At 47.2% G+C, this 17,854-nt stretch overlaps 1 protein-coding gene across 3 annotated transcripts in view; it reads left to right on the top strand.

The window, feature by feature from the left end:
• RFLNA (refilin A) overlaps window positions 1–17,854 on the top strand; it is a 148,847-nt gene that overhangs the window by 55,639 nt on the left and 75,354 nt on the right. Inside the window, exon 1 of one of the 3 annotated variants that reach the window (XM_049866170.1) lies at window positions 3,872–4,922. The exons of the other annotated variants lie outside the window; for them this stretch is intronic. Coding sequence (XP_049722127.1) covers window positions 4,693–4,922 — 230 coding nt within the window. The 5' untranslated portion in view covers window positions 3,872–4,692. Of the gene's footprint in view, window positions 1–3,871; window positions 4,923–17,854 lie in introns of those variants that run through there. 3 annotated transcript variants of the gene reach the window in all.

Raw genomic sequence — 17,854 nt, 5'->3', positions numbered from 1 at the left:
ACTCTGTCCAATAGGGCCGCTGTGAGTCAGAATTGACTCGACAGCAACAGGTGTGGTTTTTGGTTTGGTGTTAATACAATAGCCACTGGCTACATATGGCTATTAAATTAAATCGAAATTAGATAAAAATCTAATAACCGAAATATATATAAAACTCTGACATCGTAATAACAAAAAGACAAATAACCCAATCGTAAAATGGGCCAAGGATTTGAATAGGCATTTCACCAAAGCGGACATTCGGATGACCACCACACACGTGAAAAGAACGTCATTAGCCATCAGAGAGATGTGAATCAAAACCGCAATGAGATACCATTTCACTCCCACTAGGATGGCTAAGATACGGTAATTCTGGCTTTCTCAGGATTTTTCTGGAAATATTCTGCCTTCTACCCTCTTGTGTGCCTGAAGTGAGTAGAAAAGTGAGTGGAGAAACCCTCCCGGCTGTCTGACCTCCAGGCTCGGTTCAGCCACACTGCCTCCTAGCAATATCTGACTTTCTCCTATTGAAGAAAAGGGAAGCTATGACCCAGAAGTTTCCCTAGATAGCGAACAACTCTGCCCAAATGCACTTAGGATGGCTGACATGAAAAAGCATCAGAGACACACGAAATACATTCTTTTAAAAATAAGCATGGGTTTTAGGAAGAGTGGCTTGGAAAGAGATATGGGGCAATGAGTTGGGGGCGTTGCTGGGACCCCACGTGCCAATCAGGATCAGAGCTGATTACCAGCTGACTCCTCCCCCGGTGCTCCACGGAGTAGTGGATCACAGTACGAGTCTGGCATTGGCCTTTTGATTCACGTTCCGGTTCTGTCCTCTGCCAGCTCCATGAGCTTGGGAAAGTAACAGAGCCTGTGACTTCTGCATGTCGGCTTCCTGATTTGAACTGCAGGGATATGAATAGTGCCTACCTTGTATTGTCAGAATTTGCTGGGTTATGCTGCGGTAACAAACAGCCCTAATATCTCAGTTGCTCACAACAGAGGATTCTTTCTTGCCCTCACTCCACATCCTCGCAGGGAGGCAGGGAGCTTTGTTCCACTTGATCTTCATTTCAGGGCCAGGCTGAGGGAGCAGCTTCAGTCCGGAGCAGTCTCCCAACAGACAGAAGGGACTGCAAGGCAAAGCACGTGTCACATCTTAAAACTTTCACCCTTAAGTGGAACACATCCCGTATGCTCACATGTCGTTGGACAAAACAGGTCACAGGGCCATGCTCAAGCTCAACAGGGTGGGACTGTGTCATTCTTCCACAGGGAGGGAAAGCATCACCTGTGTAGTCTGTTGTAGAGGTCACATGAGCTAGCCCTAATCAAGAGCATTTAGTACAGTGCCGGGCCCATAGCTGTTGTTAGCTGCTGTCCATTTGCCTCCAACTCCTGGCAACCCCATGTGTTACAGATTAGAACCCCATCATAGGGTTTTCAAGGCTGTGATCTTTATGGATGGATGCTGGCTGAAAGCAGAGAATACCAGAAAGATGTTTACCTGTGTTCTAGTGACTATGCAAGGGAATGGAACTGTGTGGATCATAACAAATTATGGATAACATTGCAGAGAATGGAATTCCAGAACACTTAATCGTGCTCATGAGGAACCTTTACATAGATCAAGAGGCAGTTGTTCAAACCAAACAAGGGGATAATGCGTGGTTTAAAGTCAGGAAAGGTGTGTGTCAGGGTTGTATCCATATGCTGAGCAAATAATCTGAGAAGCTGGACTGTATGAAGAAGAATGGGACATCAGGATTGGAGGAAGACTCATTAACAGCCTGTGATATGCTGATGCCACAACCTTGCTTGCTGAAAGTGAAGAGAACTTGAAGCACTTACTGATGAAGATCAAAGAGCGCAGCCTTCAGTATGGGTTGCACCTCAACATAAATAAAACAAAAATCCTCGTAACTGGACCAATAAGCCAATAAATGGAGAAAAGATTGACGTTGTCAAGGATTTCATTTTACTTGGATCTACAATCAACACCCATGGAAGCAGCAGTCAGGAAATTGAACAATGTATTGCATTGGACAAACCTGTTGCAAAAGACCTCTTTAAACTGTTAAAAAGCACAGGTGTCACTTTAAAGACTAAGGTGTGCCTGACCCAAGCCATGGTGTTTTCAGTCACCTCATATGTATGTGACACCTGGGCAATGAGTAAGGAAGACAGAAGAAATGACACCTTTGAATAATGGTGTCCATGGGAGAATGTGACTGTCTGCTTCTGTAAAGATTTACAGACTTGGAAACCTTATGAGGCAGTTCTACTGTATCCTATAGGGTCACGATGAGCTGGAATCAATCCAACGGCAATGGGTTTGGTTTTTGGGTTTAACTCTATGGGTCTAGGAACCTGGGTGGTGCAAGCAGTTTGCAATTGACTATTAACCTAAAGGTTGGCGGTTTGGACCCACTCGGCAGTGCCGTGGAAGAAAGGCCTGGCGATCTGCTTCTGCAGAGATGGTTGCTGTTGTTGGGTGCTGTTGAGTCACTTCTGGCTCGTAGCCGCCCTGTGCACAATAGAAAGAAACACTGCTCAGTCCTGCGCCACCCTCGTGATCGCTGTTATGCCTGAGCCCATTGTCGCAGCCACTGTGTCCGTCCATCGCATCGAGGGTCTTCCTCTCTGTGGCTGACCTTCTACTTTACCAGGCATGATGTCCTTCTCCAGGGAAGGATCCTTCCTGATAACATGTCCAAAGGATGTGAGACGAAGTCTCGCCATCCTCGTTTCTAAGGAGCATTCTGGCTGTACTTCTTCTAAGACAGTTTTGTTTATTCTTTTGATGGCTGCAGGAGATGCTTAGAGGTTTTATCCCAGCCCTACGGGGCCTTGGGATCATGGACACGTGCTCAGCTTGGGCTAATGAGGTCCACCTAGCATGGAGCCTTCTCCCTTCTAAGCCCATCATTATCACATACCAGAGCTGACAAACGTGCTTAGAAATCCTTCCACATCTCAAAGGACATCTAGCCCAACTGGCATAACATAGTTTATAAAGAAAACATTCTACACCCTACTTTGGTGAGTAGCACCTGGGGTCTTAAAAGCTTGTGAGTGGCCATCTAAGATACTCCACTGGTCTCACCGTGTCTGGGGCGAGAGAGAACGAAGAAAACCAAAGACACAAGGGAAAGATTAGTCCAAAGGACTAATGGACTACAACTACCACAGCCCAGCTACCACCACTGACTGCTCTGACAGGGATCACAATAGAGGGTCCCGGACAGAGCTGGAGAAAAATGTAGAATGAAATTCTAACTCAAAAAGAAGGCCAGACTTACTCGCCTGACGGAGACTGGAGAAACCCCGAGAGTACGGCCCCTGGACACCCTTATAGCTCAGTAATGAAGTCACTCCTCAGGTTCACCCTTCAGCCAAAGGTTAGACAGGCCCATAAAATATAACAAGACCAAAGGGACACACCAGCCCAGGGGCAAGGAGGAGAAGGTAGGAGGGGACAGGAAAGCTGGTAGTGGGGAAACCAGGGCCGAGAAGGGAAGAGTGTTGGCATGTTGTGGGGTTGGCAACCAATGTCACAAAACGATATGTGTATCAATAGTTTAATGAGAAACTAGTTTGCTCTGTAAACCTTCATCTAAAGTACAACTAAAAAAAAAAGAAAAGAAAGAAATCCCTCCACAAAAATTCCGAAACAGCCCAGCCCAGCGACTGACCAGCAGGTAACCAAGAAAAACAATAATCGCCTTATTCTGGAAAGTTCAAATGTGGGCCAGAGCCCGTCGTTAGAACTTTAGGGTGATGAACAGAATGGAAAATTTCGCTCGTTTCACATCTTTTCGTAAAAGCCTTCCACACGCCGTCATTGGCTCCCGGGGGGCCTGGTCGTGCTGCAGAATGAACGTGAAAACTGCACGCAGGCTTTGCCGGCTTCCTAATCTCTAGATAATACAGATGACAGATGGTGGGGGCTTTGGATTTCATCCGTGGTCTCTGCAGGGCCCAGACAGCCATGCTGGCTCTCGGTCAGTGTAAATGCTGGCGGAACTCAGGGTGCCGGGGGCGCTTGGTGCCCTCCCTGACTTGTGAAGGGGACCTGATTCTGTCTGTATGCACGTAGCCTTGGGATTGGGCACCAGGTTCCACTGGGGGTGGCTGAGTTTCTCAGCCCCCAGGGAGCCAGAGGGATGAATCAATGGGGGCTGTGAGTCCCCTGGCCTTCCATTCATCTGAATAAATTCAGTGAGAAGTGATGCAATAAAGAGTCTTAAGACTACAATTAAGGCTCAATCGTCTCCTTACATTTTCAGCCCCCCATCTCAGACTCTGTGCAAGTACCAGGTTAGCAGGTCTAAAGGCTTCAGAATTAATAAACCAAGGGTGCTTTGCTCCATTTCAGGGGTTCTCAGATTCCAGGTACATCGGAACCCTTAGAGGGCTGTGAAAACACAGCTTCCTGGGCCCCACCCCCTGGAGTATCTGATTCAGCAGGTCAGGGCTGGGGCCCAAGTACCTGCATTTCTAACCAGCTTCCAAGATGATGCTGATGCTGCTGGCCTGGGGACCCTGCTCTGAGAAAGACTGGTCTGTTCGAACTCCTGAGCACCAATGGTTTGCTTTCTGGTCGCCTGTTGACATGTCTTTGGCATTTTCAAGGTAAAACATTAGCAGTCTCAGGGATCTTCATGGCATTGCTGGTGCTGATTCCATCCCTGGGAGTGGGACATGAGACGCTGGGGTGTGGGGGAAACCCTGGGGGTCCATGTCCCTGACACGCCAGAGGAGACGCCACCCACAGCTTCACCTCTGCTGTGGCTGGTGTCAGACAGGCAGCCTGATGCAGCCCTTTCTTGCAGGGGCTTATTAGAGGGCACGATGACAGGCCTCGCCACACTGCAGCTCCAGGACATATCCCAGCAAACCTGCACAGACATGGGAGCCTGGACTGAGCCCAGGTAATTATGCTGCCATTTGCAGGCGCATGACAGTCTTCACAAAGTGAAAAAATTACGGGTTACCCGGCTGTCAGAGGTAGCTTGGATGAGCTGTCAGCCCTAGAACGGGTGACTTTTTTAATTGAAAAAGGTTTCTGCTCTGCTTTGCTGAACCTGCTTTTGGAAGGGTCACGTCACTTCACATGGACACCTCCTGCCACCCAGGGAGGCGGTGTTGGGAATAAATTGCAGCCGACAAACAGCAGTGAATGTCAGGGCGTGGGAGAACGATTAGCTCCTCCGGGAGTTGTATTTGTTTTCATTTCCAGCCCCAAAGCTAAATGCGAGAAATGAAGTTTGTGTTTGTTTTTCTGTAGGTATGTTTGAATTTACAAGTCTTAAATCTTAGGGAACTAGGTCAACCAGACTTTGCATATGCCAACACCTCTGATGAATAAAGCCTTTATTTATATCCCCATTTCTTTCTAAAAATGAATTTGAGACAGCTCAGAACAAAGAGTATCTCTAAATAATGAAATGTAAAAAGGTTAGTATCACAGTCAGGCCCAATGAAAAAAGGGAGTAACTGTGGGCCAACCATTAGAATTAACGATTTCTGTGATGGAGCACCTGATTCAACTTTGAGTTTCCTGGCAGCCAGGTCAAAAAGGGAAATACAGGAAGCCTCACTTCTCTCACTATAGGAAGAAGGAAACAGCCATTTCTTGGTTTACTTCTGATACTGAATTCTAAAATTAATCTTTTATCCTAGACTTTGCATAAGGAATATCAAGTTACAGTGCTTTTGACAGCTATTTTCTAGCGAATGTAAATATAGAATTCCCACGATGGTTTGCATTAACCTGGTGTCCTTGGGTGGCACAGTTGGTTAAGCACTCAACTACTAGCTGAAAGGATGGCAGCAGTCCCTCGGAAGACGGGCCTGGTGCTCTGCTTCTGAAAAGTCACAGCCTTGGAAACCTTACGGAGCAGTTCTACTCTGTCCACATAGGATCACCATGAGTCGAAATGGACTCAATGGCAAAAACAAAAGCCAGTCCAGTGAAGATAATTCTTCAAGGGGCCAGTCTGACATGGTTCTAGTGTGAAGACTTCTCTTGGCCTCAGTTTGATCTGAAGTGCTTTGTCAGTTATTTTAGCTAAAAAAAAAAAAAGAGAGACAGAGACAGAGTTCCACATTGGCATGCTCAACTAATGGGAGCTTTGCAAGGCTACCAGAAATGCTTGGTGCTCTTCTAACGCTTTTCATCAAGCACCATACAAGACCCTACAAGACTGGGCTCTGTCAGGGCCTTGGCACTTGCTGTTCCCGCTGCCTAGAATGCTGTTCCCTGGATAGACTCATGGCTTGCTCCCTCACTTTATTTTTCTACTCCGTCATCATCTCCTCAAAGAGTCTCTCCTTAACCTCCTTACTTTGATTAGCATCTTTTACATCTTTTTGTAGCAGCCACCACTACCTGACTTTATATTATGTATCTGTTTGTTTGTTCTTTACCTGTCTTGCCGGCTGAATTGTCAGTCCCATGCGGGCAGCAGGGACGTTGTCTGTTTTATTCTGTCCTGCGCTGCAGCTCCTAGAACAGTGCCTGGCACACAATCGGAGTTAATAGATATTTATCAAATGAACAAATGCCTAATTGATACTTATTTCCTGGCTAGGACTTTGCGTTGGAGTAAAGAGAAGGGGCTTGCTGGTTCATTCAATTTTAAAGCTATGTAGGGTAAATAATGTGTCTGGTTTTGGGGGACTTTACCGGTTTTAGCACTGAAAACCCCATGTCCCAGGAACTAGTGGGGGTTGATCACCTTAGGGTTATGATTTCATTAGCCACATCATCCTCACTGTTAATAAGAGCATCAACTCTTATAAAGCCAGATGTCGCTCCAAGCGCTGCATATAAATCACTTTATTTAATCCGTGTGGTGGCCCCATGTCTTGGTCATCTAGTGCTGCTATAATAGAAATACCACAAGTGAATGGCTTCAACAAAGAGATACCCATTCTTTCACAGTCCAGTAGCCTAGAAGTCCAAATTTGGCTCTGGAGGAAGGTCCTTATCATTAGTCTTCCCCTGGACTAGGAGCTTCTCTGCGTGGGGACCCTGGGTCCAAAGGATGTGCTTTGCTCCCAGAACGTCTTTCTTGGTGGTATAAGGTCCCCATGGCTCTCTGCTTGCTTCTCTTTTTTATATCTCAAAAGAGATTGGCTCAAAACACAATCCAATCTTGTAGATTGAGTCCTGCCTCATTAACAAAGCTGCTGCTGATCCCGTCTCATCAACATTGCAGAGGTAGGATTTACAACACATAGGAAAATCACATCAGATGACAAAATGGCGGGCGATCACACAATACTGGGAATCATGGCCTAGCAAAACTGATACACAGATTTTGGGGGGACACAATTCAATCCATGACACACCAGTTGACAGATGTAGAAACTGAGGCACCTGCGAAGTCCAGGCTCTTTAACCCGCTGCTATCTCACTTCATTGGGGTAAGAAAGCCCCATCGGCACCCACAGTGCTCAGATCTGCCCCTCCACCCTGCAGCACACAGAGAGAAGACCCCAAAATGAGCCGACAAGAAGGGACTCCCTGTTGGCTCAGAGCCCCCCAGTCCACTGCAGCTGCCAAGACTCCTACCGCCTATTCGTTTTCATCGCCCAGCTCCCAATGAAGCTGGTAAAAAACATGTTTCTACGTAAATGCATAAGTAAATAAAGGGAGCAGGGTACTGTATGTAGCACGGCCGGCCGTAAATAAACCTGTGAAATGGGGAACTTGGTAAGCGGCAGAGAGGATGCCTTTGAAAGATCAAAAGTTGGCCGTAGATGCCACGGGGAGAGTTTACGAGCTAAGAATGAGCCTGTTCTCCTCTGGCCGGGGACGGCTCCATCTTTCCATCAGACTGGCAGTGTAGCGGGGTGCCCACCAGGAGCTAGACAGGCCAGCCGGGGTGGGTCTACCTGGGGACAGAGCAGCTGCCTGGGGCCGGGAGCCTGGGGAAGGAGTGAGAGGGGGAGCTGGCCTTCTTGGGCTTTAATCAGACACTTGGCTTATTCACCCTGTTTTCTTTTTATCGTTGTTGAGGTTCTAACCACATGAATATATCACTTGCTCAGAGAAACTAAAAATTACAAACAGGAAAACTTTCCTGGGTACCTTTTTAGCCCCCACCCACAAAGGAAGTAATCTTGCCATCCAAACTTTCAAACACTTCGACTTATTTTTTATTATGGTTATTTAATATTCATATCCATGGTACACACCTACCAGACTGGCTCCAGTGACATAGACTGACAATACTAAGTGTTGGCGAGGATGTGGAGCACCTGGAACTCTCATATATTACAGGCAGGAATGTAAAATAGTGCAATTACTTTGGAAACTACCTTTGTGTTTTCTTAAAAAGGTAGATATACACCTGCTATGCAACTGGCCATTCCACTCCAGGTATACATTCAATGGAAAGGTACACATAACCTTGACCAAAAGCCATGTCGTAGAACGTTCATAGCAGGACACTTTGAAACAGCCCAAGACTTGGGAACTACCCAAAGATTGGCCAGCAGGCGAATGGACACATGGTATATTCACACCGTACGATACAGGAGAGCAACAACAAACAAACATTGCTACACACACAAGCCGGGTGAATCTCACAGCGTGATGCTGAGCATGAGATGTCAGGCATGGTAGCTCACTTGCTGTGCGATTCCAGGTACGTGAAGATTAGAAGGGGAGGGGGGAAGTGGTAATCCAGTGGTAGAATTCTCGCCTTCCGTGCGGAAGACCTGGGTTCCATCTCCGGCCGATACACCTCATGCGCAGCCACCAGCCGTCTGTCTGTGGAGACTTGATGTGTTGCTGTGATGCTGAAGAGGTTTCAGAGGAGCCTCCAGACTAAGACTGGGAAGAAAGGCCTGGTGATCTGCTCCCCAAAATCAGCCAATGAAAACCCTGTGGATCACAGTGGTCTGATCTGCAACCGATCATGGGGATGGAGCAGGAATGGGCAGCGGGTTTTCCCATTCTGCGTGGGGTTGCCATGAATCGGGGGCTGATTCGATGGTAGCTAACAACGCAGGTTAGAAATTGGCAATCTGCTCTGTAGTCTTCGAAGTCAGGATGGAGGTCGCGTTGAGTGTGTATATAGGAAGGAGCCAGAAGGGGCCAGAGGAGGACTCCAGGGAACTGGAAGGTGCTGATTTTTCATCTGGGTGCTGGTTTCGCAGGTATGTTCACGTCACGGAAATCCACTGAGCTGTATGCACGTGATTTGTAAATTTTCTGCATACCTCATGTTCCAATAGAAGGTTTTTAAAAATTAAACAAGGAAAAAAGAGAGTGTAGTGGCCCACAGCTGCCCTGGACTTGATTCTGTGTGATGTCCTTTCTCCCTGCTCTCAGTTACGGATAGGACAGCAGCCCATCTGTTTAGTCCTTGGGCCTGGGGTAAGAGATCTTAGTTACCTAGTGCTGCTGTAACAACAAAATACCACAAGGGGCTGGCTTTAAAGAATAGGAATTTATTGCTTCATAGTTTTGGAGGCTAGAAGTCCACACCAGGATGTTGGCTCCAGTGAAAGGTCACTTCTTGTCAGTACCCAGTAACCCAGTGCCGTCGAGTCGATTCCTCCCAGAGTTCCTTGGGGTTCCTTGGCACTCCATGATGTCTCTCACCCCCCTGTGTGTGTCTCTGTGTCTATTCTGCTTTTTTCATAACTGGGAAGGGATTAGGTTTAGGACCCACCCTACTCAAGTATGACCTCATTGAAGTAACAAAAAGGCTATTTCCAAACAAGTTCAGGGGCCAGAATTTCAATCCATATTTTGGGGAGGGAGACACAGTTCAATCCACAGCAAATTTCTTTTGTCTCCATGAGAAAGCTGATGCCAACTCCACCACCGTGGACAAGCTGAATAGGCCTGGAAGAAGCTCCCATCCTACCAAGCTCAGATGTCCCAACCGTAGGCAACAGTGGCGGTCTGGCCTCCCAGAACACTTTTCTGCCTGTCAGGTTGCCTCATGGCCCCAGCAGTGATGGCCTCTGGGAAGCTACAGGCTGCTTCCCCGCTCGCCGCAGGCATGGCCTGCCCCAATGTCAAAGACAAAGGCGTTTTAGAAGAGCTACTGCGAAACATCTTGGCAGTTTCTCGAGGTCTGCTCAGGCCTGTAGCTTACCTCAGGGTCTAACTGGAAGGTATTTGCAGCCCTTAAAACTGATATGAGGCATCTTATTACCAGTGTTATTCTTGGACCAAATTCCATTTCAGAGACACTTGAAACCCAGGTATAGAATCCCCCAGTTCGCATGTTTCCCTCCAACTAGTGTGGGGAGCAGGTTGCAGGGGCATTACCTGGATGGCAGACAGGGTCTGGGATACCCAGGGGTACACATCTAAAGAACTCAAGAAGATGCTTTGCAGGGCTGCTGTTTTCTTAGGTGTGGTAAGAGCTACCTGTGGTCCTTACTCTTGTGAGAGCCAGCCTGATCTATTTGAGCCGAAATCTGAAGGCTGAACAGAAATTAGCAGGGGTCGAAGGGAAGAAATGGCATCGCTTTGGTGACAGTGGCATGTGCAAAGGCCCTGGGGTGAGAGCAAGCAGGAAAGAGGCCAGGGCAGTTGGGGCACAGGAGGTGACAGGAATGTGGAGCAAGGTGGACTGGGAGGGGAGCAGGCGCCAGACCCCTCAGGGCCTCGCAACCACACTGGAGGGTTTTGCTTTATCCTGAGTCACTAACTCACCCTTTCTTGATGTTCCTCCTGTCTCCCTTTCCCACCCCCTTACTGTACTCCCTGGGCTAACCTTCCGCAGGAACTGTTTGCACCAAATCTTCTCACGATCTTATTTTAGGGGAACCCAGACTAAGACAGGCGCACATGATGTCATACCACTTGCATCAGTTTTAGACCCTGCATGACAGTACTAGATACGTTGCTTGGGGAATGTAGACACAGGTAGTAAAATGGCGGAGACGTGCGTGGGGGCGATAAACCCAAGTTCAGGGCCAAGGTTACAACTGGGGTTGGGTGGGGAGTGATGGGGGGCCACCACCTGAGGGTCTCAAGAGATGTGAAATGTTTTCTTTCTTCAGCGTGGGTGGTAGGTAGATGGATGTCTTTTACACATATTTCTTGAATGTCTAAAATATTTCATCATCATCATCGTGGAAGAAAGTGTGAGGTAGGTGTGTCTGGCAGCCAAGGAGTTAATGCGTCTAGCTGTGAGGGCCATGGGGGCATTTTTAGCGGATGCATTCTTCAATCCTCATGTCTGGACCAATAAACAACATCATGATAAGTGGAGAAATCATTGAAGTTGTCAACGATTTCATTCTACTTGCATCAACAGTCGATGTCCATGGAAGCGGAAGTTAAGAAATCAAATAACGTACTGCACAGAGCACATCTGTGGCAAAAGACCTCTTTAAAGGTTTAAGAAGCAAAGATGTCATTTGATGACGAAGGTGCTGGTCTTTTCAGTCTTCCCATATGAATGAGAAAACTGGACAATGAAAACAGAAGACAGAAGAATTGATGTGTTTGAACTGTGGCATTGGCGAGGAATATTGAACACACCATAGGCTACCAGAAGAATGAACAAATCAGTCATAGAAGAAATACAACCAGAATGCCCCAGAAGGAAGGATGGCGAGACTTCAACTTGTTTACTTTGGACACATCATCAGGACAGACCGATTCCTAGAAAAAGACATCATGTTTGGTAAAGTAGAGGGTCAGTGAAAATGAGAGAAACCCTCCATAAGATGGATTGACACAATTGGTGCAATGAGGGGCTGAAACATATCAAAGGTCATGAAGATGGCACAGGACCAGGCAATGTTTCATTTTGTCATACGTAAAAAAAAAAAAAAATTTTTTTTTTTTTAGGTCACCATAAATCTGAGCTGACTCAACAACGACTAGCAACGACGTTCTCCAAGCAATACATGTAATAGTGTTTTGCATGGTTTAATACTTCATGTGAGTGATATGACATAATCAATTTTGAAAAATAAAGCTGACTTGGAACTCGTGTCCACATAGAGGGGGACGTCGTTCAGTGGCTCCCAGCAGGGCCAGCCAGGTGACATGGCTGGTAGTCAGTCTGCCAGTGAGCCATGGGCCGAGGCAGTGAGGAGGGCCTGTGGGCAGGGAGACCACCGCCACCTGGAGGCTGGAGAAGAAGGGGTCCCTGGGAGTGGAGTCAAGAAAGAACAAGGAACATAAAAGCATTTCAAAGGCAGAACCAGTAAGACGTCTCAGCTAATCGAACATTGGAGCCAGAACCAAGCGAGGAGTTGGTAGTCTCAGGAGGTCTGTGTGACAAGCTGGATGAGAGAACCTCTATGTAAGCCTGGCCCCCAGGGGTCTTGTTTATTTTAGTCTGTCAGAGAAGGGGTGGAACAGGTCTTTGCAGGCTGACACATCATTTGTCCTTATTTTGGAGACGGGAGAGACTGGAACCGTCTGACCTAAGCCTGTTGGATTTCCAGGTAATAATGCAGCTCTGTGTTGCCCTCTCCAGAGCACTGAGCCCCGTTCGAGCCTGCCAGCCCCAGCCAGTGATGTGCATGTGACCACTGGTGCCCAGGACCCCAGGATGCAGCTGTGGGAGGAAGGGGGATGCCTTCTACAGTGGCAGGCTCCCAGCTGGGTCTAACCGGACCTTCCTCAAACCCATTCAAATGCAGGATCAGAGGGTGTCCTCGATACTTCCATGGTGGACATCAGCAGCCTGTATGAGTTTCCCACAGCTGCTGCAACAAAGTAGCACTGTCTGGGTGGCTTAGACAGACAAACATTTGTTGACTCACAGCTCTGGAGGCTAGAAGTCAGAATTCTGGGTGTCCACAGGGCCACTCTCCCTCCGGAAGCTCTAGGGGAAGATCCTCTCTCATCTCTCCCGGCTTCTGGTAGCCCCAGCCATTCCTTGTGGCTGCCGCAATCTTTGCCTCGAATCTCACATAGCATCCTTCTCTCTGTGTGTCCGTGTCTGTGTGTACCGGCCATACTGGATTAAGGCCCACCCTGCTCCGGCATGACCTCATAGTAACTTCACTGATAATGTCTTCAAAGACCCTATATTCTGTTCACAGGTACTGGGGGTTAGGACTTTAACTTTTACGGGGCGCACAATTCAATCCATAACCAGTCCTGATTCTTCAACCCTCCTTTTATCCACACCCTTTTCTATGTAACTAATTTTTCCACCGTTATTTACAGCTTTATTTAAGAATACAATTTGATGATTTTTGGCAGTCGTATGCAGTCTTTTAAACCACCAGGAAGATCAAATACTTTTAAATCTCCCCCAGAACTCTCTCATGCCCCTTTGCGGTCAAACCTCTCCCCTAGCCCCTAATCCCAGGCAAACACCAGTCTCCTACTGCCACTATTATGTTGCCTTTTTAAGAATTTCATAGAAATGGATTCATACAGTAGGAGCTATATGTGTGGGCTAACACACCATCTTTGAGATTCATTTATGTTCTCTGTGTGTTCCACTCTTTTTACTTGTATGTATATGCCAACATTTGTTTATCCATTTCCAACTGATGGAAATTTGGGTCGTTTTCAGTTTGGGCTATCATGAAAAAATAGCCCAATGCTATAGACATTTGCATACAGGCCTTTATGTAAACATAAGTTTTCATTTCTCTTGGGTAGATACCTGGGAGAGGGATTTCTGAGTCACATGGTCAGTTCATGTTTAATTTTAAGATACTGCCGTACTGTTTTCCAGAGTATTCCCACCAGCAGAGTATGAGAGCTCCAGTTGCTCTACATCCTTGCCAACACTTAGCATTGTCAGTCGTTTTTGCTTTCTAGTGGGTGTGTTGTGGTATCTTACTGTGGTTTTCATTTGAATTTCCCTTTCTCATGTAACTCTTCAGGGCTTTCCCATGCTGTCTCTGGACTCAGTTGGGTGACTTGCGTTGGCCAATTTGCTTTGATGGAAATGACCACACCAACTCCAAGCCTAGGCCCTGAGAGGCCATGAAGGTTTCCACTTGTTCTCTTGCACCCCTGCCATCACCTTGAGCTAGCCCATTTTCCTCATTCCAAAGCATGGGCATCCCTTGAATTCCCATCCCTTGCGTTCTCTTGTTTCTTTGTCTTTGTTGTACTTCCTACAGCGCCTTACAGCAGGTTGAGCTCATTTTGTAGTATGTTATGACAAATGCGCTTACAGTCGAGACTGAGAAGGCCCAAAATGGGGGTCACATGGGAGCAGATGTACCCCATCAACCCCTAATGGGGGTTTAGCGGGTCAGATCCATAGGGTTGGGGTGCTGGCTCTTTCTAATCTTTTTTTTTAGTTAAATTTTTTATTTTTAAGTAATTTCAGACTTATGGCAAAAATAGTACAGAAAATTCCTGTATACTCTTCACCCAGCCTCCTTCAATGTTGACGTCTTATATAACCATAGCCCAGTGATCAAAACCAGGAAATTAACATCGATCCAATATTATTAACTAATCTGCAGATGTTATTTAAGTTCATCAGTTGTCCCACCAATGTCCTTTTTCTGTTCTGGCATACAGCCTAGGATCCCACATTGCATCTAGCTTTTGTCTCTTTAGTCTTCTCCAAGGAGCCATGGTGGCACAAATGGGCTAACTACTTGACTACTAACTAAAAGGTTGGAGGTTTGAACCCACCCAGTGGCTCTGCAGAAGACAGACCTGGCGATCTTCTTCCATAAAGATTATAGCCTAGGAAAGTCTATGAGGTATTTCTGCTCTTTCACATGGGGTTGTCATGAGTCAGAATTGACTTGGCGGCACCCAACGACAAGTCTCCTCCAATCTGAGATACTTCCTTAGTCTTTGTCTTTCATGACTTGATACTTTTAAAGAATACTGGCCGATGACTTTGTAGAATATCCCTCAATTTGGGTATGTCTGATGTTTTCTCATCATTAAATTGAGTTTACGCCTGTTTGGTGAGAATACCCATAGGCATGAGGTTACGCCTTCTCAGTACATCTACCTGGGGTGATGTTAACCTTGTCACCTTGTCACTGGTGATGTTAGCCTTGGTCACTGGGTGAAGGTGGTGTCTTCCAGGCTTCTACACTATAAAGTAACTATTTTCCCTTTGTAATTAAGTATCCTCTGGGGAGATACTTTGAAACCTTCCACATACCCTGTTTCTCCTCATACTTTTGACCACTGATTTTAGCATTCATCAATGATTCTGCCTGCAAAAATTACTACTGTCACGTTTGCCTAATGGCGGTTTTCTATTCATCATTTCTTCTGCATTCATTCATTGGAGTCCTGCTCTTAGGAAGAGCTGTTCTTTCTTCCTACTTATTAATGTATTCAATCATTTATTTATAGGAGTATGAACTCATGGATATCTATTTTATTGTGGGTTATATCCATTCCTATCATTGATTTCTTTGCTCAAGTTTCCCCAGGTTTGGGCTTTGGGAGCTTCTTTAAGTTGGCTCTTATGTCCTTTCAATATCACCCTATCCGTTTTTGAGTACTTCCTTAGTTTCTGCCACTACAGGCTCATCGTTATTTTCCCTGCCCCATCCCGGAATAGGCCATTTATCCAAGTATCCTATGGTTTCATAATTGGAGAATGATGTTTAGAAACCAAGATGTGGGGGTACATGTGTGCTCATTGCTACTGGGTGTCATTGCTTCTGGAGCTCTCAGGGGACAGAGCCAGGAGATATCCGTATGTATCCTCACCCATGCATGCACGCTATTTATTCCTGTATCTATCTGTGGTGTGTGTGTATGACCATGAGTTCGTACTGATGCTCTGATTCCAATCCAACCCATTTTAAAATTATTTAAATAAATAATTTAATTTTATTAATTACTATTAAATTATTTAAAAAATTATTTTAAATTTCTTTCCAAATCCCTTTTCCTGAGGCTTCTGGAAGATGGGCTCTCCTTCCTCTCATTTAACAGTGCAGAGGTGTCGGGTATAGTTGGGCAGGTGGTTTGCTGTGCAGGAGGCTGATGGGAGCCAAGATCCACTCCCCACTGTGCTCACTGAGCTGTCTACTCTGGTGCAGTGCTCCGGGTCCACCCAGAGGCAGGAAGGCCTTCTTTTCATTTGTTCAGAGGCACCTTATGAGCTAGCAGCAGCCCTGTATGAATGGTGTCCTGGGATTTTTGTGCGTGTGTGTGTTCACCCATGAAACTCTCTTTCTTAGGTTGGATCCCTCCAGAGCAGACCCTGAGATAAGGGCTTGAGTGCAAGTAGTGTTTTGGGAGGTGACCCCAACAAGCACCACAGGGAAGGCAGCCAATGCAGCATGCATTTTCCAGCAGGTTACTGCTGTGGTATGAAGGCAGTGGTGGATCAGTGGTAGAATTCTCACCTTGCACGCAGGAGACCTGGGTTTGATTCCCAGCCAAGGCACCATACGTTCAGCCACCACCCATCTGTCAGTAGAAGCTTGTGTGTTGCTGTGGTGCTGAACAGGTTTCAGCAGAGCGTCCAGACTAAGACGGACTAGGAAGAAAGGCCTGGCAATCTACATCTGAAAATCAGCCAGTGAGAACCTTATGGAGCACAACGGTCTGATCCACAACTGGTCATGGTGGTGGAGCAGGGCTGGGCAGCGTTTTCTGCTGTCGTGCCTGTGGTTGTCATAGGTTGGGACCCAAGTCAACAGTAGCTAACAGTACCAGCTGCTGTGGCTACTGAGGCTCTGTCTTGTGGGGGAGCCCTGGAATTGTGGTAGAACTGCCTAGAGCCACCCCTTCAGTAGCCAGTTTCCATCAGCCATCGTTAAGGGTGCTCCCCAGGAATACAAACTCCCTGCTTCCAGCCCGAGTGCCAAGGGGATGTAGACTCGTGTTTAGTAGCATCTGCTGTTCCTCTCGTTCTCTTCTTCCCCAGGAGGATGATGATGGGGGCACGAGGACCCTGAGTAGGCAGCCTCTCATGGGCCTGAGTTCCTGAGACCACCTCCACCTTCAACACCAGGGTTATAAGCCCCATGATGGTTCGGCTCAGCTTGGCTCTGGCATGGCGGTCCTGGGCCTGGTGCCTTGGAGTCTCCTGGCTCTCCACCTGGGCCCCACCTGTTTGTGGAGTGGGCGTGAACTCAGCACCTGCATTTGCTCTGTGAATCAGGTACTTAACTGCCTCCCAGGGATTGTGACCGGTAGCTCCTAAGCTAGCACACCTTCCTCTCTGTTGCTGGGCCTTGTTTGCTTTGCTGCCCTGATTATCATGTCTGATAGCAAGAACCTTAAGTGCTTTGTGGAAACCCTGGTCCCTCTTCCCGGGTCTCCGCTGGGGCCCAGAGCTCAGCCTTTATGACCCCTGTGCTTAGCAACCCCCTCCCATGCAGAGTCCTTGGCAGATTTGGGACAAGCTGAGTGCCCTTGGAGAGCACAGAGATGTCACTCTTGGTTGTTCACCAGCATCGTCAGATGTCACGGTGCTGCCTGGTGGGGCAGGTTGATGAGTCACCTTTGACTCTTTATGGGCATCCGGGTGCCAGGGTGGGCCCGTATCCCAGGCAGGGCTGTCTCTGGTAATAACCCAGCGGGAGAGTTTATTTTCCTTCTTTCCATGGGACCAAGGAACACACTGCCCCATGGCCTGTCCTCCTGGGGGCTCTCTTTGCCTCGTGGAAGACAACCAGCCTCAGTCACCTCCTGTGGTTTGTGGCTCTGCGTTCCGAAAAGGCCCAGTCCTCACTGTCAGAGATCAACCTCTATGATAAACAAAAGCAGGCTTTCTCAGAAACAGGCTGGCTGGCAGGTAGCAAGGTGATGTCAGGTGGAAAATTCGATGGAATTAAGTGAGATTAAATCACTTGGTGAAAAAATTATCTCCCTTTCAATTCTCTTTAATTCTGCTGATTATTACCAGGGGAAAGCCTCAGTGTGGCGCTCATGAGAATTTCTGCCTCTTGGGGAACTTCCTGA

Source organism: Elephas maximus, chromosome 22, assembly GCF_024166365.1.
Source record: "Elephas maximus indicus isolate mEleMax1 chromosome 22, mEleMax1 primary haplotype, whole genome shotgun sequence".
NCBI lineage: Eukaryota > Metazoa > Chordata > Mammalia > Proboscidea > Elephantidae > Elephas > Elephas maximus.
This window is presented reverse-complemented; position numbering and strand designations above follow the sequence as displayed.